The sequence below is a fragment of the Hyposmocoma kahamanoa genome, unplaced genomic scaffold (assembly GCF_003589595.1).
Source record: "Hyposmocoma kahamanoa isolate Upper Pololo Valley unplaced genomic scaffold, ASM358959v1 62, whole genome shotgun sequence".
Classification (NCBI taxonomy): domain Eukaryota; kingdom Metazoa; phylum Arthropoda; class Insecta; order Lepidoptera; family Cosmopterigidae; genus Hyposmocoma; species Hyposmocoma kahamanoa.
Window position 1 is genome coordinate 22,760,240 of NW_020653850.1, and position 26,980 is coordinate 22,787,219.

The 26,980-nt window shown below is 36.7% G+C and overlaps 1 protein-coding gene across 1 annotated transcript in view; it reads right to left on the reverse strand.

The window, feature by feature from the left end:
- The window catches only part of LOC113229535 (potassium channel subfamily K member 1-like), a 42,497-nt gene that overhangs the window by 3,966 nt on the left and 11,551 nt on the right, over nucleotides 1–26,980 (reverse strand). Inside the window, exons 2-4 of the mRNA XM_026463166.1 lie at nucleotides 2,109–2,249; nucleotides 1,194–1,403; nucleotides 512–700 (exon numbers count right to left, since the gene is read on the reverse strand). Of these exons, the coding sequence (XP_026318951.1) occupies nucleotides 512–700; nucleotides 1,194–1,403; nucleotides 2,109–2,249 (540 nt within the window). The remainder of the gene's footprint in view (nucleotides 1–511; nucleotides 701–1,193; nucleotides 1,404–2,108; nucleotides 2,250–26,980) is intronic.

Sequence of the window (26,980 nt, forward strand, 5' to 3'; positions counted from 1 at the left end):
CCTAGACTGAAAGTATAAACCATGTAAAAAATCTGAAATAAACCAAACCTTTGAAGTTAATCCCAGTTTATATTCTTAGAAGTACCTCTCGCTACGGATTAGAGCTACCCCCAGTTACAGTACACACAGGTCAGTTGTTGGCGCTGTACTATTTCAGCTTTCTAATTTGTGATTTCAGTGCAAACGAGAGTTGAAAAGTTGAAAGGCTCATTTGCCTGATGAGTTGCCAGGGATGGATGGCCCTTGTTTCGTCTCTACTTATGTTTATACACTCTATGGTAGACGTCATATTTATCAGTGTCTGCATGTTTGTTTGTACGTCGAATATTTTTACAAGTACTTACATCAAACACCCAATAACGAATACAAGTAGCCATGTGAAGTGCCACCATTAAACAACTTCAAAATGCAAATGTGTTTACCGCTCAGTAAATGCTGACAGCAACGTACACACAAGTAATCTTTAAACCACAACATCTTACCGTCTTATAACAAGGCAAAAATTACTTACAAGTAGTGGCAATCTTGTACAACGGCCGATACTGTTGTCCGGGGTAATCTCCAGGGATGTAATCGCCAAGCCCAATGGTGGTCAACGAGATGAAGCAGTAATAAAAAGAGTCCAGGAAGTCCCAATCCGGCTCGATTTCGGCGAATATAACCCCCGGGATTATGAATAAGAATATCAACACGAAAAGCACTGGAATAAAAAATAATTGACATTAATAACCCTGTTCACGGGGCAATTTATCATTACGATCTATCGTCGTATCAGAAAGATCGAAACGACGAATCGATAGTGTGTGTCTAAATCGTCAATGATTCACTTGAACGTCTGGGAAGTAACGACGCATCGATACAATTATCGCGACGTACGATCGAAGTGAGGAGTCGTCTATATATGGGTGCCTTTTAGGCCCACAATTCATCTTCACTATCCGTCGTTTCGGATAGATCGAAACGACGAATCGATAGTGTGTGTTTATGTCGTCAACGATTAACTTGAATGTCAGGGGAGTAACGACGAATCGATACGATTATCGCGACGATCGATCGAAATGAGGAATCGTCTGTGTATGGGGGGGGCCTTTATAACTCGTAATTACCTACGGTTACATCGCATTTTCATACTCTTGCAAGTGATAGTACAGCACATTCCAATAATAACATTTCAAGTTCAAAAGACTGCTTACCAATAAACAGCAAATGCAACAGACGAATTGTGAATGGTCGGTACAGATGCCCTAGCGCGGCATTCATAGTCCTTAGCAGCGCAGTAGCGGGTAACAAAAGACACTCGACCATGGCAGTCAGGAGTACCAGCGTCAGTGGTATGCCAAGAACGGCGTATATCATGCAGAATAGTTTTCCCGGCTTCGATAGTGGGGTCACGTGGCCGTATCCTGAAATAGATGAAAAGGTGAACACAAATTACTCTGATTGGGAAAATAGTAGGAAGTGCGTGCGTTCAAAACTTAAACTTTAAAACCAAAATTGAATTTTAAAACAGGACGTATCTAAATATTTTAAATCAGTCGTTAAACCCTAAAACATGCTCCCCTGAATTATTTTTCGAAATGGCGCTTTCGCCTTTACCCCCTTCTACAAAACATCACTCACGATATCATACTTTATAACAAGAGAACATCATAGGCAGATATATTTATCTAAACTTCCTAGTTGTTCATAATACATTTATCTAGAAACAGGTCGTATAGAAGCAGGGGCGTGCAGAGAGGACCATGGCCCCGGGCGTTACAGCAATTGCTGCAACGGCCGGGGCGAGCATGACCGAGCCCTAACGAGTCAAAATTATTTTTTGCTCTTCAAATTAGAAAATAAATTCAACTTTAAATGTGGCAACGGCAGGCGAACATAAAAACACAATCGAGCCGAGCCACAAACACAAACGAACTATATACTTTCGTAATTCGACGCTACTCGACTATGTAGAAGATGACAGTAACATGGTAAATAAGTAGGTATAAGGCCCTCAGCATTGCTACTTTGCGATAAAGGAGAAAAATAAATATACCGCCTATGAACTTGCATTAATAATAATAGTGGTAAAATTTATAAAATATGTTCAGTTTGCAACACTTAATTACCTATAGTCGTGACAATGGTGGAAGAGAAGAACAAGGATTGCCCGAAACTCCAGTTGGGTCCCCCGCTGACATTTCTGGCAGCCGAGACGCCGCGGTTGGTGGCACGGACTACCTCTTCTAGGAGAGCTTCCAGGTCGTCATCTGAAGACAAGCAGAGGAATGGTAATCAGTATCTACTACCAGAGATAATGGGACTTTTCTTTTGACAACTGGTTATGGTACCGTGTTCTTTCAGCATTATTATGTTTGAGACTCCAGTCTCGCACCGCAGATGCACACAATCGCATAATCGCGCAGTGCACTCGAGTTGCACATTGCGATTGCGAGTCGTACGCGCCATTCATAATAGCGATGGGCGATAGTTACTAAAAATAGTCAAATTATTCGACTATAAACATCAAAATTATTCGATTGTTGATATCAATTAGTTACTACACTTCACTTTTTGATTGTTGATCAAATATCGGTTATGAATCGAAATAGTTACTAATCTAGTAGTTAGGTACTAATTTTTTATTGTTGATCATGTATCGTAAAAGTAATAGGATTGATTGTTAATAAATTAGTTTTTTTTTACATTCCATAATATAGAGAACCTTTTTTTAGACACCGAAAATTTATTTAGTAATTACTAAATTTATAACTATATTCGATTATTTTTTGGTAAAGTTGACTAAATCAAATGATAGTGCAGCCATCGATTTATTCGATATCTTTTAATAATCGCCCTATCGCTAATTCATAATATAGACCTGAAAACGTTCACTAGGTGTTCAAAATATTGAAAATATTTTTCTGTGTCAATTTATAATGTTTTATCACTAATTTTCTTACCACGGTAGGAGTTCTTTTTTGGTTTTTTACCGATATTTCGGAATGGTTACACTCTCCTTGGTCACAGGTTGACTGGGCAGTGGCAGACGACAGCTTTAAGATTAGACATATCTGTCCACTCTCTTTCGGAAATATATGAAATATCAGGAAAACAAAAAGAACTCATACCGTGGTAAGAAACCTGTAATTAGTCAATAATTTAGTAAATTACCACGAAAGCCTTAAAATCTGTATTATAATGTTCTGATTTATAAACGTTATGTAAATACCATAATAATTTCATTATCACACTAACATAATCGAAACAACCCGAGATGCTGGTATAAAAGTACAAATTTTACAAACGTACTTCAATATAGCACGAAATTATTGCAACAAATACCTTAATTTTTACAAATCGGTTTGCAACCTCTAGGTATAACTAAAATAATATTGGGCCAACCCATCGAGTACATAACCAGAAATGAAATTGTGTCTTTAATTCTGGTGATATACTCGATGGGCCCACCTTACACGCTCTGAGTGACGTGTAGATATTGACGCGTTTTATAAAGGTGGGAGTTATATTTTGTTATGGCTACAAGTCAAAACGTAGAAATATAACTCTCGATAATTCAGACTACAGAACCAAAGCAATATTAACAATGATCTTATATTGGTACGTTCGTAAAGTAAAGATACGGATAGGCCGTATCCCTAGTGGTAAACTTTGACATTTATTCAACGGCCTATGAAAATGTTGAATGAACGCATTGTAAGTATATTGAAGAATCGTAGCCGAATTACAATCTAATTATCTCCTTAAATATTTGTTCAATAAACATTCGCCAAAATGAATAATTATTTATGCAAAATATTCTATTATTTCAATAACTTATTCCTATGAAATTCAATTTTAAAATTCCCGTCATGTATACTTTACGTTTTATACTTCAGACGAAGAAATATTTTTCGGATCTAAACACAAAACAATGATCTTTGTATTAATAATTATAACAAACTAGTGGATTATTTTCACAAAAAATAATTGAATGTAATGGTGATTAAACATTCTGACATTCAATTAAACTTAATTACAATTATTAAAGCGACATCACTAGTCAACTGCTGTTAGCTGTAAAGGTACCTGGTTGAATGAAGAAATATAGATTTGAAGAAAATGTCGTTAAAAACCAAAAACAAAGATATGCAACAAGCATATAGAAAAATTCGTAAGGTCCCCACTGGTTCGTTCCATGGCTTAGTTGGCATAGTGACATGGCGCATTGATTCTACACGAATTTGTGCGTTACACGTGTGACACGTGCGTCTGACTGTCGTGGCAAAATAATTTATTAAGCTTTTAAGTTTTAACTTAAATGAGCATCCCGGGCACGCAGGCGAGTCTAGCTTCAATTTGGTCTACTTTCTCCTCGTGTAACTTGGCTCTAAGAGACGGTTTGCTAGAAGACGGTTGGATCGTAGGATTTTTTTAAGCCGCCGATCTTTATATTAATAATCAAACCAACGGAAACTCCGAGAGACTCCGAGAGTCTGCCTTAAGTCCGTTACCATGGGAGCTGAAAAGGCCCCGAAACGTTGGTTTGTTTAAAAAAAATGTATAAAAAAAATACACACGATTTAGACCCAAAAACGTAGTTCCATTTCCTAAGTATAACAATCGCAAAGACCTAAGCACTCGAACGTATACGCGATCGGTCATGACAAAATAAACATATTACCTACATAACAACCAAAATTTCAGATTTCAAACTTCGTCAGTAGCAATTTATAAAGGCATTTTCAAAGGAGTACTTACAAGAGTATTACAGGACAAAGCGTAACACGGTACGATATACATAGACCTCCCGCGTTGGTAACTCAATTAAGCAGGCTTTTACATAGGAAGGGACGCAAATGGACCAATTAAACTCATTTTGTGTTTGCCCACGGACTTATATATTTTGTATGCAAAGGAAACATTGTCTTAAGTTTGAAGCGTATGTACCCAGCCTCGAAATACAATGGGTTGGGTCCAACAAAAACATTGTTCGTAAAGTGTGCTACTACGTGAACGTAACCCAATTTGGATTAGTAGCAGTAGGGCTTCTTGTGAAAGAGTTAATCCAGGGAAGTACCACCATATATCAGACAAGTGGGGCAACTCCCGCCTGTTCGCCGCGTCAATACTTACACCTCGCGCAGACCATGGGGTTGTCACATTTTACTTGGTTGTGCACACGGAAGAAAAAAAACAATGGATGTGCTATAAGCCTCGATTACTATCGGTACCGATGTCGCCAAAACTCACTTAATTTGAAACACTACAAAATCTAGATATTCGTCGTAGTTTCAAGTTTAAAAAGAAAAAACAGATTCTTGGTTTTAAATATAATTTAAACTTTATCCTTTTAGCATATCGTTGGAAGTTCAATACCATCAACACCTATTATTGCGATATAAGTTACGATGTTTGATTTTTGGCAGGACATTGATTGAAATTTCAATCAATGTCCTGCCATCTAGCGGTTAGTTGCTGAATCACGACGAATCGGAGTTATTAATTTAGTTCTCCAAAAAAGAAGCGACCATATTGCAGGGGTGTAAGCTTCACTTACATTTCTTGTAACGAAAAAATGATTTCGACAAACAGAATATTGAAAATGTGTTAAAATAAGACTTGCCGATGACATGAAAGTAAAAATGGAGTTTCCCAGCAAACTTGCTGTAAACTAGTTTTAAGTGAACTTAAATAAACTCTTTTTTTATGAGTAGGCGTACCACCAGGTGCACGACTTGTTCATTCCGGCACTATATTACTAAAAAAACATCAGGAATTTCAACGATGGAGCATTGACTAACAAGTTCAATGGGTAACGGAGCAAAGGCTTAAAAGTGATTTCACAATTTCAATTACCATCTTTTCATCTACACTGCAAAGGTTCAAATTCCTTTCTTCTTTAGAGTCTAATGTACTAATTACTACTGCAGTGCTATTGCAGTGGCCCCTCAGAGCTTTGCGATTTAAGACTTTGAGTGGTACTGCAACTATTGTAGATAGGCGCGTCGCTTACTATTAGGCGCACGACTTGTTCATCCCGTTACTTGATATCACAAAAACTGTTTCTTTAATCTGATGAAGAATATTGTTTACTAACTTCTCTTCTTCTTCCAGTCCTTATCCCACGCTAGGTGGGATCAGCACAACATGTATTTTTCTTCCACTCTCCCCTACCAGCCGTCATTTCCGTACTCACACCTTTCTTATCCAAGTCACCTTTCACACAATCCATCCATCTTTTATCTTTATATCCCGCCAAATTCATATCTAACTCTCTTCTCGTCACATGACAATCTTCCTTCCGCATGACAAGTCCATACCCCGCTAACTTATATAAGTAGGTAACTCCTCATATTTTCCTCATTGTTTATTCACTTATCAGCATTGACTTACAAATAAATGGACGACGGGTCTAATACAAAAACCACGAAAAAAATGTCCCAAGTCAACCTATTCGAAATTTAAATTGTAATGTCATCGCAGTATCGCGCTGTCAGTAGAACAAATGAAGACTAAAGCGGAGTGTCGCGCTCTGTATACGATTTTAGCGCCTTACAAGTGCGGACACTTTTTAGCGCGGACCCGACGTCCATATAATTGTAAGTCAATGCTTATCAGGCAAATAAAGAAGATCGCAAAAGTAGTACATTCTTACTTACTTACTATACTGGACTGCCACTCAGAGATCCCGGTTTCGATTCCCAGGCCGGGAGAAATATTTGTATGGCCTACGTTTATTTCTCTCGTGAGTTTTCTATGCGTGTGTCCATGGCAGCGCGATACAGGGTTTCCCTAGTGTGTGGCTATAAGTGTTTGCGTTATTTATTTTATTCTTTTACTAGGAAGGAAAGATTGGCAGGCGAAGGTTTTAGATGATGCTGCTAAAACTTTGAAATAACTTTTGTTTTTTGTTTTCCACAAAGTCGTAATACGACTCTCAGAGTTCTTGATATTTCTTTGTTATTTTTGTTGTTTTGTGTTGGAATGTTGTTGAAAACATTTTCACATATGTTATATGTATATATGTGATGTTTAATTAATATAACCCTATAAATAAACCTTAATGCAAGTTATGTTGCTATAATTATCTTTAAAATGATGCCTTCCATTATCATTGTAGTAGATTTTATGATCGTGATGCTTTGTTCTTACAAACGCGTGAAGACAAGCGCTGAAAAACAATGACAGATTAACTAAAAAAATGTCACAAAAGGGCTCCAAAAACACAGTTAAATTTAGAATTTGAATAGAAAGATTAAAATGGTTGTAAAAATAAATACAAAAACATTTGTAGCGACCGCTGCGAATCGCTACATTCATTATAAAATATCTTCTACCGACAAAGAGCGGCCGATATTTCAAACAGCATAAAACAAAAGCAGAAACCTCAACAATTAATTACAAGCGGAATTATAAAATGGCGTAATAAATAATTGTTCTTGTATTTATAAGATCAAATTAAACCTGGGCGATTTGGATTGAGGTTTGCGGTATTCTCAAAACCAGAGACAATTATTTGCGGTTAGACAAGAGAGGCGGGAAAAACTCTTTTGCTAAATCAAATTCTAACATTAACGTTACCTTAAAGGTTCCATGTTTTAACAATCTTTACGGGAAACAACAACTAAAGTATCAAATACCAAAACTTATAAACGACCTGACTCTAACCCTTAAACAAAAAATAACATTAAAAATAAGTTAAATTTCTTAAATTTATTACAAAATATCATTAATAGAATATCATATACATAATTATAGTTTATATACACACATGTGAATGTGTATATATGAATTGTATTATAAATTATATGTTATGTGTATGTGAATGTAGGTACGTGTGTATGTTATACACATGATATTATTAATAAAAATGTACTATTGAATCAAGTGTAAGAAATCCGCCCGTGTATCTGCACAATTTAGCCATAATACAGGCACTCGCAATCTCTCGGGTGTCGATCGGGTATTAATCGGGTGTCGGTAGTATCGGGTATTAATATCGCCCAAGACGAAATCTTTCACAAAGAGCTCTATTTCTACTAAAAACGATAATGCCTGCGCTCTGGCGCCGCTATTCTTAGGAGTGGTCAGTGGGAAAAGGGCAATCTCCTAACTATATAGTCTAGACTAGACAAATTTTCAAAATTCAAAATTTTTAATATTCTTCATGATAAGATGCTCGCCGCCAAGTTCACAACTATATCATAATATATTATAATTGTGCATCGTTAATAATCTGCAAAACACAGAAGGCCAACAAGGCTGCCAATAGACGGAATGCACATCTGTAGTTAACGAAGTCATGATCGAGTCCAACTGCGTGCAGTCGAAAGTTCAATTGCAAGCGTCTGCAGTCGATGCACGTCCGAGAATCACAAGTAGGGAGTTTACATTCTTAAGAAAATATCTGATTTTTTTGTATCTGAAACAAACTGAAACTATTCACGACGGACTTATTTCATTTGCACAATTCTTAAATTATTATTTTTCGTAGACAATGGCGCCTTTGTTTACATTTTTGATCGCAAATTCCATCGCAGTGTACGGGGATTATGGACGTGAATTTGTTGACAAATTTAATTGACCGAGGCATTAACACCTATTTGCTATACGTGTTTAGAAATTCCATTTTATCAAACGTGGGGAGCACGAACGGAGCCTCGACATACCATTCCTTTCCTGTAGGTACGGCTAGAGCACCTTGGGCAACAATTGTTGCTCCTCCTTCCACTTAAATATCTCATTAATACGGCCTGCCACTGTGGCGGAACGGTTACCATGCGGGACGGCCGGGCCGAGTGAAATATTTGTATGGCCTACATTTATTTCTCTCGTGAGTTTGGGTGTACTTTGTTGTTGTCTACGTGTGTCCATGGCACCCGCGACACAGAGTTTCCCTAGTATAAAAAAAATGTTTCGTCGTAAAAATTCGTAAAAATTGCCTATCAAATACCTTCATTGCTTTAGCGTTTGCTACCCACGTCGGAATATTAAATTTGATCCATTATTCATCCCAGGCCTTAACTTTGATGTACAGCGTACAACACAGCGATCGCATTGCATAATAAATCCCCGATCAGCCACCCCGCACAATTCTAAAAAGAAGAAGGTAAGTGGTTGGCTGTACTGTGAGAGATTGTCAACGAGAATAATTGATTATGAATTCACTTATAAATGTTTATTAGAAATTACATTGAGTTAATGGAATTATTTTTGGGACTAAATTTTATCGAAAATATATTTTATTGTTGTACCACGGAAGAAAAAAATTAATGGATGTGACTTATGTGTACTACGCCAGGTAGACGTCCTAAAACAAAATTAAATAACCATCCCGTTAACTCTCTGTTAACTTTGTGGAATCCGACAATCCTGTTTGTAGTTCAAAGTTACACACAGTGCGACTAACTTGTTCTATACAGTAGCCTTACACATATAACGTTATAAAGTTTGTTAATTAATATATTAACCTAAGGCACAGTCAGAAGAACATTAAGCTTGAAACTGGATATTGAATTTCGTCGCAACTTGACTGGGAGCGATCGAGTTGTATATTCCATAATTTTATTTGTTACGTAAACACTATAAACGCACTAGGTATATTTATATTTTTTGCTATATTTATGTGTAACGATCTATAATATAACACACAACAGTAACTCAATGTACAAGGAACACATACGCAATTATTTAAGTAGTTTATTTTAAGATCTTTCGCGACACACATGTCTGTCACTCATCTCGGCTCAGGGCTCATTGAAAACCAGCGTTTCAGTCAATTATGGCTGTGAAGTCCTTTTGCGTACGTCACAACCACACAAATGACAGTACAAAATTTGTAGTCGTTATCATTGACTTACAATTATATGGACGTCGGGTCCGCGCTAAAAAGTGTCCGAACGTATAGGGCGTTAAAATCGTATACAGAGCGTCATTCATGCTTTAGTCTTCGTTTGTTCGACCGACAGCGAAGCAAGCAAAATTAGACAGTACTGCGATGACATTGCAATTTAAATTTAACGTTTTAGCTTTTTCATATTCCTTTACATGTCACTACGTTTAAATAAATTGACCTGGGACATTTTTTTCGTGATTTTTGTATTAGACCCGTCGTCCATTTATTTGTAAGTCTATGGTCGTTATAATTAGTTTTTTTGTCAGATTTGTCTTATATAATGGTTTTTTATTGTAATTTTTATTTTATTTGTTAATTATTATTTCTTTAATTTTGTTTCCTAGTTTGTGTTATAATTTTTTGTGTCTGTGTTATGGCGTTGCAACTAATGTCTATTCTAATCTAATCTAATTTAAATCTTCACTGCAAAGTTTGACGTGCTCTTGACTTTGAATAAATACCATCGCTGCTTGGTTTCTTCTTCATATCGTACCGTTGGAAAAAAAAAGCCACATGTCACGTGAAAGTCATAATAATAACCACTTGAATATTTTTTTTGTGATACCAGGTGATGGGGAGAACAAGTCGTGCGCCTGGTGGTAATCGACACGCCTGTTCTTGTCAGTAGCAGTACCATTCAGAGCTTTAAATCACAAAGATCTGAAGGATACACTACTGTGCTGGTCACCCTGAGACGTAAGTTGACAAGTCCCGTGTGCCTATATTTCACCAGCACCCTTACCCTTCAAAACCGGAACACAGTAATACTGACATTACTCAGTTCGTCAGTTCGAAGTACTCTTTAACATCTGCAGTAACGACATGGAAAAATTCGAAGAATCTACTGATTCGATATGTAGCTCAGTTTGTAAGTGTGGTAGCCCCGGTTTGGCAAAAAGATGCTGGTTCTAGACTAATCGGACCGAAGGAATTTTTCTTTTTGGTTTATTTGATCATTGTTTCCGTCGATCAACTGCCTGCGTTGTCGAACGGTTACCATACTGGTCTGCCACGCAGAAGTCCCGGGGTCGATTCCCGGGCCGGAAGAAATATGTCTATGGCCTACATTTATTTCTCTCGTGTAATTTGTGGTTGCCTTTGTGTGTCCATGGCACCCGCGACACAGAGGTTCCCTAGTGGGAGGCCGTGTGTGCGTTATTTATTGTACAAGACGGTATTTGAAAAAAATACTCTGTACAATAAACCGATAGGTTTTTATCCGACTGCACATATAACTTTGTGACAAATACTCGAGTTGGCAGTTAGAATTGCTATTTCATTAAACGGTTTACGTACAAATAACTGAATTATTGTACCCCGGAAAAACGGTCGAATGGCTGCCCGAGCGATGTTACAAAGCCAGGTGGGATTTGGTGCTTTACGGATTACAGCTCTAAAGTTTACTTATTAAAGTGGTTTATGGCTATACAAGGGAAATTGAAATAGAATCCTTAATTACTGCTACATGTACTTGGAACGAAGTAAGTTATTTTTAAAAGTCCGAAATTGATTACTTTTATTTTAGAACGCAGTGGAAAGCAGTAGGGTGTTTAAAAAACTGGACTTAGTAAACCTCGTAACAGCCATTTGATGTGAATTGTTGAGTAATTAAGCACAAAAAATATGACAATCCATGATTACACCTTTACTTTTTATTAGACTAATACTTGTATTGAATTGATATCAATTAGTTTTATGTGAAATTACTCCACTAGTTCGTTATAATTATTAATACAAAGATCGAACACTCCGAAAAAAATCCCTCGATCCGGCCGGATTCGAAACACAGCGACGTCTTTTAGCATACCGTGCCAGACGCTATACCAACTATAAAAATTAGTTACCATATACCAACTAAGCCACGGAACGAACCAGCGGACCTCACGAATTTTTCTATGTTTTTGTTGTCGTGTTTTTGTATTTGGTTTTTTTCAACGACTTTTTACCCGTAGCGCCATCTATTAGACGAATAGCGACATCTCTAGGCTGGTAGCTGTAAAGGTGGGTGACGAAATACTTAAGATTTCTCATAGATGGCGCTACGGCTAAAAAGTCGATGAAAAAACCAAATACCAAGACACGACAACAAACACATAGAAAAATTCATGAGGTCCGCAGGTTCATTACGTGGCTTAGTTGGTATATGGTATATAGGATTCCCTCATCCGATTCTGGCATCTTGGTGAAAATGGGCAGTCCAATTTTTATTTATTATTAGTTCCATTTACGGACTCCGAGTACATTTTATACTTTTTTCTGGTTGTCATGATGAAGGTGATTTGTTGATTACATGTATTGTGTCAAGTGGGAAGTCGGGTTTTATTTGCGGAAAATAATTAGTAATTTGTGATAGCCGAAGTGACCCGATTACCCGATTAAAATACGAGTGTGGGTTCATAAAAACATCACACGAGTGTTTTAACGCCTAGTTATGTATAAGTTACATACACTGCTTTATCCTATACACATATTATAAGCTCTCTATGATGTGTTCAGGAACCGCATGTTACGACTGGCGAAATGGCATCAAATAAAAACTTTTCTCACGCATGTCACGACTTTAACCAATATTTGCATAATACAAATTTGTACCTTAATAATGGGAAAATAGAGATGAATATGCTATAGGCGAGAAACATGACGCGTCGCAACGCTTCGACTCTGCGCCAGTGTGAGTCGAGCCTTCAAACCCTTCCATCCACATTCGCATCATAAATCTAATTATAATTAATTATATATGGGTAATTCTTCTTACATCTATCTGCACACGGTATTTACCATACAACAAAAATTGAAATTTACACTTTATAACTCAAGACGTATTTAAAATGTAGGTATCGTAAAGGTGAACGCTCATCTACCTATCTCAATAGCAACATGCATATCGCGAGCGCTAACCATATCTGGGGTCATTATAAATCAGAATCAATAGTAATAAATACAAATGACGTGACAGGGTGTAAAGACAACAGCCGACCTCTTATCAAATGGCACGGGCCGAGTAAAGACCACGAGTATACGTAAGTGTACCGGGTCATACCCCCCTGGTCGATAAGTTGATTAATGTGTTATACAGTTTTTTTATATATACAGTGGTTACCTGTCAGTAGTCTGAAATGACATTTTCCAGAAATAACGTTTGGTCGAAATTTCATTACCTCGAAAGTAATTTTGAGAGGAAAATGTTTTTTCTTTTAAACCTAACTTAACCTAACCTAACTTAACCTAATCGTGTCTTTGCGATAAACATTCAACATAGCCTGAAAGAATAACTGTTTCGTTATAATTCGGTTTTCGGTGTAATGAAAATTCGAACAAACGTTAATTCGGAGAAAAAAAATTTCGACTTAGTGATACCATATACGGTTATACAGTTTATTTCTTAGATTACTACTGATTCGTAATACAGATTCAACTGAAAAGAATGAGAAGGAAACTCTAATGAAAACTCTTTGTAAATTGTAAATAGATATTTATAAATAAGAGCTTTTCTGTGAAGGACATCATCATAACCTACGACACCTACGCGTCGAAGAAGTTTCACAGTCCTCGGAAAACGTGTGAAAAAGTAAACAGATCCTTCCCATTGATTTTTATCATCCAAATATGCAGAAGCTGTATAATAATATCCGTCAACAAAATCACCATCTTCTTAAACATTCGCCAACGTGGTCTATTATTAGTGCAAAATATTTATTTCTCTAAATACAAATTGTCGAAAGCGAATTTTAATTTTGACGCGTGTATTTATTTCAAGGACTGTACTTGCTAATAGGACAGTGTGACGTCATTGTTCACGATGCAATGGCCGACCTCTTGTTATCGCGTCACTATTTACTAAACGCACAAAATTTGTGTGTCAATTATGTAACGTACAAACTAGATACTAGCCAAAAACCAAGTCGCGCGTATTCCTCGGAATTCTGATGCATGTTCGAGAAGGCGTCGCGACACCTCGCGAATACGCGGTAAGTGGCGCGAAGGCAGGCGCAGTGTGACTTCAAACGACGACGTAATACTACAGCCATGGAATGGACTGCGTGCACCTTCTCGCGAAGCGTGGCTTAATTGACGCTTCCATTTTATCCCGTTCTGCCGCAATTTAAATTGAGCCTTAGAAGAAAGGAGAAATCTTCCTCTGACAGCTCGACACGGTTTCAATTAACATATTATTCTCTGTTTTACACAAGGAAATTACAGACACATGGGACTTGTCAACTTATGTCCTTGTGTCTTATGTCCGATTTTTGCGATTTCAAGCTCTGAGCGTCTCTGGAACTGCTATGGATAGGCGTGTCGCTTGCCACCAGGCGCACGACTTATTACGTTCCGTCACTTGGCGTCATAAAAAATAATCAGTACAGAGTACTAAAAACTTCCACCTCAAAAGTAATTTATCCCCCAGTTTGCCACCTTTAGCTAAATGGGTCCACTACTAAGGTACTCTCTTTCCAACAAAAAAGAATCATCAAAATCGGTCCACAAATAAATACAAAAAAATAAACATACAGTCTAATAGAGAATCTCTTCCTTTTTTTTGTGATGATGATTATTTTAAAATTCGATCGATTATTAGAACTTTTTTCCTGCTATGTGGCCTTCGTAATTAACACACGAGTTTATATGTATCCGATAAAAGCAGCATGTGTTAATCGCTTTATATTCGTGATATCACCCTAATACTTCCACTAATTAATTGGCTCCGCTTTTGTTAAAATCGACCATAACTAATAGACTCCATTTTTGTGGAAATCGTGCTAAGCATGTAAGCTCAGAGCCAGAAATAATAAAACTTTCAGTTTCAAAATTATTATATAAAGAAAAATTGCGTTGTGTAAGAAAACTTTTAATTATCTCAAAAGGACAAGGTCGCAGAGTAATTTTCTTTGTCGCTGTATCATATTTTGCAGTTTTGTACAAAAACGTACCTGAAAATCATTCAGGTACGTTTTGTGTACTCAATTTTGATGACAATTTATTTTTATTGAAATATTCATAAAATATCATCATGAAGCATTATTTATAAATATATATTTATTCGAGTGTGGTAACCAGAAATATTCTTCAATATTTCACGATGATATAGTCGAGTAATTAAATAATAAAAATTGTCACCAAAATTGAGTACAAAAAATTTACCTGAAAATCACTATCTGTTTGTGTTAATGTTTTTGTTCACATCGAAAATATTTCTATCTGCCAATCAGTGTGGTAAGAGGGCGTTGTGGCATTAGAGGTGATATAGTGACCAGCAGGATAGAGAGCTTCGATTGTTTGGTCACGTAGAAAGAATGAATATTGGTAGATAGACGGCACAAAGTTATAGACCGAATGTGGATGGAGGCGTGAAGAGAGGTAGACCCACGTAGACACGTGAATAAAATTGAATACTCAGAAAAGGCGGGGTTAATAGTACCAAGAACAAACAAGCATGTGTGAAGAAACTGATGAGAGTGGAGCGAAGGAGGTTTGTCAGGATTGTAGCAGGTGTGTGTGTCTCTTGTCTACCCCAGTTGGAGACAGGCGTGATAATATGTATGTTAGACAGCTCAGTAACTTAACCTGTGGTTCAGTTGGTAAGAGCAATGCTACGGTGCAGCATGTTCGTGGGTTCACGTCCCACCGGATCGAAGAAATATTTCTGTGTTTGATCGTTGTATTAATAATATATAGTTGCTTCACAAAAAAATTCAGTACAATACTTTTGATCTAAAAGCGACGTCTACGTCAGTTGAGGCATCTGTAAAGATACCGGGTGCGGTGAGAAGGTTTTTCAAAAATCTCTCACTAGATGTCACTAGTCGCGACGAATGCCGAAAGCCAGTACAAAGATCTATAACAAAATCAAGTAGGAGAATGTCGACATGTGGGTAACTTGACCTGTGGTTCAGTCGGTAAGAGCAAAGCTATTGTGCAGCATGCATGGTCGTGGATTCGAGTCCCATCGAATCGAAGAAATTTTTCTATGTGTTCGATCTTTGTATTAATAATAATAACAAAACTTAGTTAGACTTAGAGTTATAGAGTAGAGTAATCATCACTTTAGGCTGATGCATTGGAGCATCATTTGGTGAAATTTCAGGCACATGGTACTTAACAACGTGTATCTGGGTGACATACGCAGTGCCTCTCAGAGCTTGAGTGCGTATCGCGTACCACCAGACGCAGGACTTGTTCTTCCCGTCTCTTGGTATGTTTTAAAAGACTTAAAAGATATCGAAACAAATTACCTACAATACTATTATGTATTACAGATAACAGTGTCGATGCTTTACCCGGACAGCGTCTGTACTAACGTTCTCGAGGTAGGTCACCGATGCTACTCTACAGTCATAAGCGGGAGCGGGAGCGATTCGTGGCTGGACATTGCACTGAGACAGTTCGGCGTAGTATTAAAGATAATAGTGATATTACAGGCACATGAGACTTGTCTACTTATGTCTCAGGGTCACAAACGAAGTGGCAGTCCCCCTCCGATCTTTGCGATATATAGGGCGCACTATAAATTTCTGTAACTGGCCACTTACATAAGCAATAATTAGCCGCTCACGCGATGCGCTCATCCTACCGCAAAATGGCGGCTATTTGGTTTCGCAAATTAGAAAAGGATTCAGTTTAAATACAAATTTAAAAAAATAAAAATTATTATTCTGCATTGCTAAATAAATACCCTCCGTACAACAATAAAAACATCTCAAATAAAATGCAGTAATACACCGCAAATCCTGCACTTAAAAAGCACTAATGACATTTTTGGTGTACTTAGGTAAAATAAATAAAATAAATATGATAATATTCCGTACGAGTGGTTCTAATGTTTACCATGAAATTACTCCTTAAAGTATAATTTATAAACATTTATATTCAGGGTAAACTTAAAAAACGCAACTTACGGTATGTTTTCAATAAATAAACACCGACGTCACCAGCCCAAACAATAACACACACGATTGTCGTGACGTATTTTTGAAGTTGTTTATTTTTTTTAAATAACAGACCCAGGCATTAAAAACTTTATGGTTTGCTAGAGTAGTTACCGAAATAGCAATTAATATTAGTTCTTTTACCTGTTATAACTTCGATATCCGATAAATCGGTATAAAATCATCACCGGCACCTCTAGGTGTGGTATGCTTCCAGAGACGCATGAATCGCGTGAGCGGTTAAAAAGTAATTAAAACATTTGAATATGGAACTCTTTGCCTATAGAATATAGTTTGCTTCATCTGACTGTCACTTGTTTTTACATTGTGGTGTCATCGTGAAAATTTTCGTAGTATGATTTTCTAAGACTTTAAGTGTAATTTAACAGCTCAGCGGAGCTTCGCTCGGCTTCAAACTGCTTTTGGCGATGAAGCACCATGTGTAGTTTGCAGAATTCCAACGCGGTCGTATGAATCTTAGTGACGAATTTCGAGATGGTCGCCCGTCCACTGATGTGAACAACAAAAACATCGATGCTGTGCGCCGTATGATCAAAACCTATAGGCATGTGATATACCATGGGATTCAGGCATTTTTTAGGCATAGGCATGAGTCAAATACAATCAATACTACGCAAACATTTGGGTGTGAAAAAGCAATGCTCTCGGTGGATCCCACACAATTTGACTTTGATCGCGTCACTTGGTGCAATGCCATGCTTACCAGATTCAACGAAGGGGTGTCAAATTTTGTGTGGGCTTTGTACCACACAAAATTTGGTGACGAAACATGGATTTATAGTTACAATCCCAAAACAAAGCAGCAATACAGTGTATGGGTCTTTCGAGATGAGCCGAAACCAACCAAAGTGGCGCGCGTGCAAAATGCCTCTAAGCGGATGATTGCTTCTTTTTTTAATAAAACTGGACACGTGTCTACTGTTGCTTTGGAGAATCGTGGTACCGTGAATAATGATTGATATACGTTCATTTGTTTGCCGGAAGTTATTGACAAATTCCGTAAAAATAACCGTAAACGCCGTATCATCTTGCACCACGATAATGCCAGTTCTCACACGGCCAGACAGACAAATGAATTTTTGGACGTGAACAACGTTGACCTTATGAGCCATCCCGCGCACATAACTAGGTAACCAGGCAACTTGTGTTTTTTTATTTATTTCCAAAAATTAAGAACCAGTCGCGGTCAACGATTTTCATCACCTGAAGAGGCTGTCGAAGAGTATGTAAAATATGTTTCAGATATTGTCACGGAGGAATGGTATAAATGTTTCTTATTCATTCCGGAAACTTATAGTGCGCCACACGTATAAAACTCTGAGTGGCACTGTATCTGTCATGGATGTCCATCCATGCACACAACTCATTCGTCCCATCGTCACTTGATATCATAAAAAATAGAAAAAAAAACATTACTATTCGTTCCTAACGTAGTTGCTCTTCCTAAATAGGCATTCGTTCACTTGTTGTTTGAAATATTGTATAAACTTTGTGTTATATATTATAATTTTAGTGTTAACTAACATTAGTATTCTCGTGCCATCCCGTCTTATAAAGGGGTTCCAATTGAAAACTGGCGTTACAGCAGGCGAGCTGTGACATATGCTGAGTTGGACCAGTTTCAGCTTATGCTTGTAATTATTAATTTGTTTTATTTCGTTCTGTATAAGTCTCAATAAGCTGAATAAACGTTTTTTTATAATTATTAATACAAAGATCGATCACAAAATAAACACACAACACTTTAAAAATTCCTTCGATCGAAGGAATTTTTTCTAAGTATTCGATCTTTGTATTAATAATTATAACAAACTAATTAAGTAATTTCACAAAACAATAATCGAATATTTTCAATACAAATTTAATGAAACGTTTCTTTCTTTAAAAAAAAATTACGAATTTTGATACAAAAGAATAAGTAAATCTGGCAGTAAATTAGGTGCTGGTAAGCTCGGAACTAAAATTTTTGCCTAAAACGAAAAGTTTTCTTAGTTAGTCTTTTTTTAATTAAGGACCTTGTTTTAGAGCGTGGTATGTTCTGCACAAAGATATATTTACGTGATGTTTACTAAATTCGCTTACCGCGTCTCTTATGGAACGTGTATTGACTGTAATGCGAGAGCATTCTCGGGGTCACCATAATTATCTTTTAGAGGGTGTGTCTATAACGCAAACATTGTACGTATATATTTTTATGACTATCAAGTGATGAGACGAGCTAGTCATGCGCCTGGTGGTAACCACCACGCCTACCTACTACCTACCACGCCTACCTACCTACCCAGAACAGATATGAAGTTAACAAGTCCCATTTGCTTAAAAACGGGAATGCAGAAATAGGCATGCAGGAGGAAGAAATACTACACTGGACGAACTTTTTCACAAGAAGCTCTACTGCTACTACAATAAAATGTCTGCTTGGGAAAATTCTTGCATTCAAGATAAAGCAATTGAGCAATTAAGATACCTAACTGGCAAATTATTGCTTATTTATCGCTTATTATTGATTTAACGAATAAGGTACGTTTCTTAACTCACATGTCAAGGAAGATTAAACATTTCGAAAATTTGTGTAGTCTGCACTATACCAGAATGTACCCCATATTAAAAAAAAAAAACAAACAATCAGCCTTTCTGCTTATTTTTCTAGAACACGCACAAAAATATTTCCACATTCCCTTACAACGTTAACGGAAGTAATTTACAATATCTACGAAAACGTATTATTTTAATTACAATTTGATTCATGTCATTCTGCATCGTATTATGTGAATAGCTTTTTTTGCTATTAATTTGCAATTGTAAATTATGATTATGACAATAGGAGAACGAACATCAGCTGTTGATATGTACGGTATACACGTTATTGTCTATTATATAACAGAGGTACAGAATTACAGATTCAATAAAAACGTAAAAACGCAGAGAAATCTAAATTACATTAGATTAATAATATAAAAATAACAAAAAAAAATATTTTGTTTCAGTGTATTAATTACAAAAAGAGTAGACTTTTTAACATAAAATAAATGAAAATGCCTATTCACTCTAACCTTGAATAGCCCTATTTGTTGTTTTCAGGAAACGCAGTTCTCGGTAGTGTATTCTATTTCAGTTTGTTTTAATGTAATAAAATAGAGTGAATGTTTTATAAATACCAAGAAAAACAAGTACACGATAAAATAAATCTTAGAAATCAGGTTTATTGAAAAACAATGGCTGTTTTTTTTCTTTTCTTATGTTACCAAGTTAGTGACGGGACGAATAGGTCGTGCCGACATTACTGCTAGGCGGCAGAAGTAGGTAAGTTAGCAGTACTAATAAGTGCCTCAAAATTACTCAATTATTGCTATGTGAAACAAAACGATAATAAAAAACAATTTCATTGATAATTAAAATAAATAGACAAGCCATTTGGCACTTTTTTCAATCAACTTGTTGTTGAACATCGTCAGAAAAATCCTGTTGAAATTAACCCATGTGCAGCGCGACTAGATATGAGCGCCGATAATATACCAACCGGCGGCGGCGGCGGCGCGCCGACGAAAAAGTGTCGGCGGCGCGGCGTGAGTGCGAATTTGCATAACCGTGTTTATTTTTACAAAAACCGTTATACAAATATTTTTTCAAAGGAAAATAATAAAATTTTTATCAGTTCGGTCAGTCGCTCGGATCATACCATGATCATACGCACGCGCACGCTTCCGTATTGTGACAAAATAATTTTATAAACAAAACATCTTCGAGTTTTTTCTTAAAAATGTCAATTTCTGGTGTCGCCATTTTCACTACGCGTGTACAACACGGAAGCGTGCGTTCGGAGCGCCTGGTGGAACTGAACTTAAGATTGCATTTGTCGGCACGCTCACCGCGTAGCGCGCAGCTACCTCAGGAGCGGACTCAGTTAAGCGGTGGGCCTGTAATTTGTTTTACATTGACTACGGACTTGTATATTAAACTGGACCGGTCACTAAGTTAATAAAACGAGCCGAGTGCGAGGCTTCAAAGTAGTAATGGGTCTCTTTCTAATAGTAGTGTCCATTTATATTCGAGCCAGCCATATTGTTCTTAACTTTTTAAAATGTTTCCGCTTATGTATGACCAAAACTACTAATATTATTTCATAATACAAATTAGTACACTTATTGCATATGCTACTTCATAGGAGGTTAATTTTGGATATATATTATTTTTTGTATTATTACAGTAAAAGCATATTACCTTAAACTAATTTTATTTAACCAAAATTTAAAAAAGTTAATAGACAAAACACTACCTACGATGATTTTATTTAGCGTTGGCAACATATTAGACAAGGACAGACCACTACACCGAGCTATCTCACGTGACTCGGTTTTTTACTTTTACTTAAAATAAACCTTAACATAACCCAATAAAGCGTAAATTTGTAATATTGGTATATCGAAGTTCGCTATCCAGTTTATGTTAAATATATAAATCCGTGACATTGACAAGCTGCAATTTATGAAAGCTATTCTAATTTCTAGTGATAACAAACAAATCAACTAGATGGCGCTTATTGCACGGGTTTCATCAATATTGCCAGTTGGCTATTCTTTTATTTTGTTTAATATTAGCGCCATCTACCCATATTACGATGCATTAATTTACAAATTAGTTTGCTACTCACAGTGCCATCTATTGACACGCATATTTGTCAAAGTTCAGAAAATAATTTCAGCTCATGATCAATACTGCCTCTGTGGCCAAACGGTTACCATGCTGGTCTGCCACGCAGAGGTCCCGGGCTCGATTTCCGGGCCAGGAGAAATATTTGTATGACCCACATTTATTTCTCTCGTGTGATTTGTCTTTGTGTGTATTCCTGGCACCCGCGACACAAGGTTTCTCTAGCGTGTGCGTTAAACAAAACTTGAATAATGTTACAAGGAAAAAAATACTGACTTACATTTCATATTAAAGAGAAATTAATCGATATCCACGACCATTTACATTAAACACGTGAAATTTTTTTATTGTGTATTTGCATAATTTTCACGTTGGATAGAATCGGTATATATTAACACATTTATGGATAGAAAAATCATTTCCACAAACTCCCTTCCCATTTTTTTCAATTTTCCCAAGTGCCCCACAGTTGCTTTTATTACCATGTGCGATATATGTAAGGTAATAATAGACTTTTCTAACTTGTAGTGAAAAAATAATAATTATTTTTTGTGTTATATTATCACAGTGATAATCTGACAACATTGATTAAAAAGTCACCCGAACCACATGCTAATTGTCACAATTTTTGTGGTCCATACGTGCATGTAAATAAAGATGATCTAGCTTACACCTGCAAATTTTGTTCAACGCTTAAATTTATAAAGGGCCAAGCCTCACACTGCACTGTTAATAAAATAGTGTATTAACTCAAAAAGTGTATTTTCTCAGTGATCGACGAAAAACGAATTACTCGTTTCCCTTGAAAGATAATTAAAATGTCAAAGGTTACAGTTTATTACAAACAATTTCCTACATGCCAAATATATTTAAAAATAAAAGGGAAAAAATAATTTTACATTTTTGAATAAGGACTATTTTGGCCAGAACTAGCTCACATAAAGCGTGTCTCATTTTGAGTTATCTTTTAGTTGTTTCTTAAATATTCTAAAGACAGTTGACGTGTAGTATTGACGTGTAGATAATCAAATTTTAAGTTCAACAACGGTATAATCTTGAATTTCACATATTTTGAGTTGCAACACTATTGTAATAGCAGTGCGATATATGATGCACTCACGTATCGTTTAGACCTTGAAATGCACCACATATGATCAATGCACAGGGAAGGCGTTAAACTACTTCCAGGCTATCGATCAGCACCATCTAGACATATGACGGGATGTTGACCTTTTTCAGAGTTACGATCTGTAATATGGAGAATAGCAGTCCACACGAGTTACTGGTCCATGTGATAAGTACCTTTGAAGTCGCTGGTCCTAACCTTTATAAGTTAAATGCAGTAGTTTGACAAAAACCTTTCAAATTGAAACCATTCAAATACAAATGCATTCAAGAACACAAAAGCAACCTCAAAAGTAGCTTTGTTTCTCCGAAGTCAAAAGTCTGCCATTAACTTTTACAACTGTTCTTTTATACCTTTATTTCCGCCAGCTACAAAGCCAAAGGCTGTGAAACGAGATATTAACGGAAAATTGTATTGTGAAGTTCGTAATTAATTAAGCTTACTCATCAGCTTAATTAAATTGTTGATCAAGTGCCGTTAATTCCACTGAGTTGGAATGGGGATATGGAATAATTTTAACGGATAGCTTGAGTTCACTTCAAAGAGCGTACTTGCCACCACTTTGGTTGATTATTTGGTTCATTTGTTGGTTGTTTAGTTGTAACACGGTAATCGATAGACGACCTATTTTTGGATGGAGTGTCAATGCATGTTCTTTGCACTATTATTGCATAGAGAGCGTTCGATGGCGCTTATTACGAGGAAAAGGTGGAGGAGAGGTGAAAATGACCTTGCCCGCCGCGTGCAGTCATACGGAGCCGAATGCTCATTAATGAAAGACTTGAATGAGCGCTTGTGCCGACGTCGGTACGCTCAAAGGTCTGGTTACGTTTAGATTGCCGTGGATCATCGCAGCGAATTTTGGTCTAAACTCTCTTCTAAACAAGACGTGGTTGATGATAAACGATGTTCATTTCACTTAAGAGCTACTCAGTTTCTTAACTTATGAAAAAGACAGGGTCTCAGCAAATTGCTAATTTCTCTGTCTGATTTATTTTTTGTTTCAAAGTAATAAACGGGAACATATACAATAATATCTAATTGATATGATAGACATGTGGATTTGCACTTGAAGCGTGAAACAGACAGAAAGCGGGTGCGGGTGCACAGCGGGTGTAATTACGTGTATTTATGCGCTATACTACGCGTATGCCTATGCATGGCCCAACTACGGTGTAATGCTGTGAGGAACAGCACCGAATCTCCCTCAATTCTGACCTTACAGAAAAAAATGATAAGAATCCTAGCCAACATTGATGCAACCGAAAGCTGCAAACCCTATTTCCAACAGTACAATATTTTAACTTTACCCTGTATCTATATTTTTGAATCCTGTAAATTTGTCAGAAATTATCCCAATCTCTATAAAAGAAGGCAAGACGTACCTACAAACTATTGTTTTAGACACCAAAACAGACTTATGTTACCAAAATCAACGATCTCTCTTCATTCATCAAGTCCGTTTGTAATGTCTATAAAAATTTATAATAAGTTACCGAAATTCATAAAAGAAATACCTCAAGACAGCAATTTTAAATCCCATCTGAAAAAATATTAGTAAGTAAAAGTTACTAACCATGTAAACGAATATTTCAATGATAAAGGAATATGTTCCTGATAAGTTACATTAATATACCAATATACTTACCTGTACTTAATAGAAATACATACATAAATACTAGGCGTAAAAATATTGACATGTTTGTTGTTATTAATTATTTTTATTTGTTCTTTTCTTTGATAATGGAATTCATAGATATTTATTGTACTGACAAAATAATAATATTAATAGATTTTATTTGTAATTTAAGAATTGTATGCTTATATAAATTGTAATTATTGCAAGTTTTTTTGAAGATTTTATTTGATGTTGAAATGTTTATTGATTTAATTTAATGCAAGTAAGTGAAATGTTGCCCTCTCTATGTACATTGGTGTGCCCAACAGGGTCCCAAAGCGCTAATTTAAGCGTGTCCACCTGATACAAATGTAAACTTTTGGGAATGCAATAAAGAATTGAGTATTGAGTATTCAGTATTATAAGGACGACAACACCCACAGGCGGGCGCGGGACTCCAGCTGCGCTTCCGACCCGACACACGCCCGATTCGCGCCCGCTGTCAGTGTGTTTCACGCTGTAATTGAGTTTACCTTTTTTATTTTTTATGTGGACGAAGCCACATCGTTTTTGTCATCTGTCTGGTTTCACTGAAAACCGCGAGACTATTTTCGTAACATTTTGAATATAATTATATTTGGTGTCTTATACTAAATCTATTTTAGTTTTGTTCTGTTTTTGTAACCTGTAAATCAAAGTTACCAAATAAATAAATAAATTCTTCCTGTTGGTAATATTTATGTGGTTCCTACATTATGCAATTTAATTCTAATATTAAATTTTTTGTGTGTACTCCCCCAATAAACGTGCCGCTTTAAATAAGAATTTTATTTTGTAATATACTGAAGTCTTCAGCAGTAATCCAGAAACCTAAGCGAAGAAATTTCTTGTTTCTTTTGATAGAGCATAGCTACAACCTAAAGGGCCAGCACAAAACGATGGACGTAAAGGCAGAACACATTAAATTTATCAATGATATTGTATGGTATTTCAATTGAAATAGGGTATAAATTTCAATGCTCTGGGAACGACTTCGGAGTATCACAGTGTCGCATATTCTCTCTGCGTCTCAGAGCAATGAAATTTAAGTCTTATTTAAATTGAAATAGCATAGCAAAAATAATTTTTATTACCACCAATACAAAATACAAATTACGGGAAAGTAATAAAACTTAAATACTAGAAAGTAAATTTCATGAATAAAATTGGATCCCTGCGGCTAGGTGACTAAGATGCATTCTTCCGTGCATGTCCAAGATAATAGAAAGGGTTGTGTGTAAACAGCTTTCGAAATACCTGGAGAGGACCAATATCCTTCCAACATTCCAGTCTGGTTTTCGAAAGGGTAGAGGCACAGCAACAGCTCTGCTGGACGTGGTCGACAATATTTTGGCAGCACAGGATGTTGGGAAAAGCACGTTTCTGGTGTTATTGGACTTCTCCAGAGCTTTCGAAAGTTTGAGCATACCACTTCTATTGTCCAAGATGTCGTATTATGGATTTGACACTAAAACCATCGAATGGTTTCATAGCTATCTTTCGGGTCGGGCTCAAATAGTTGAACTGCATACGGTTAACGGTACCACTGAGTATTCCTCTCTCCGCCCTGTAACTAGAGGTGTGCCTCAGGGTTCCATTTTAGGGCCGTTACTATTTATATTATACAGTGCCGATATCGTTACTAGTATAAAAACTGTAGCTACCACCTGTATGCGGACGATTTGCAACTATACATATCGGGTAAGCCATCTGATACTATTACTTCAGTCAATGACATCAATGCTGATCTAGATCGTATAGCGGCGTGGTCTGATAGGAACTGTCTAGTACTGAATCCGAGTAAGTCTAAGTACTTGGTGCTTGGAACAAAGGGTCAAATCCATAATACACTGGAAGCCCTTGCTTCCAGAAATATTGCGGTTATGGGTGAACCAATGGAAAGGGTCGATAGGGTCAGAAACCTCGGAGTACTGATGGACAGTGAACTTCGTTTTGAGGAGCACATCCTCAATGTGACCGGTAACTGTTTTTATCGACTCAAATTGTTGTATGGTATTCGTGATTACCTTAGCGTTGATTTGCGTGTACACCTTTGTGAATCACTGATATTGTCGCGGTTAAACTATTGTGATCTAGTATATAGTAATTGTATTTTTAGTAGGTCTAAGAAGTTGATACAACGTGTACAAAACGCATGCACACGCTTTTGCTTTCGGGTGCCTCCTAGATCCCATATCACCCCGTTTTTGAATGCTGCAAGTCTTTTAAATATGACTGCTCGTCGGCAGCTACACCTCTCTATGTTGCTGTTCGGTGTAGTGAGAACCGAGACACCTGAGTATCTCTATCGCAAACTTCGTTGGTCTCAAAACTGTTTTAAATACAAGGTTCGGGCTATCGTTCCTGCTCACCGCACAGCGGCTTTCAGAGGAAGTTTCAGGTTTGCGTCATCCAAGTGCTGGAATGATCTACCCCCTCCTCTTCATGACACTTCTAGTAGGAATGCTTTTAAGCGCAAGCTTAAGGCTCTCCTGCTGGAAAATCAAAAGGGATTGTATTAACTTTTTCCAGCACCTATTTATTTATACTTTTTATACACATTTGTTATATAATATATTAGTTGCTTGATGTAGGTATAGTGTATACGTATTAATTATTATAAAGTATTTTCATAGTTATATATAAATTATTTGGAAGTATTTAAACATACACAACACACACACCCACACTCACACACACACATCTGTTACAGTTTTAATATGTAC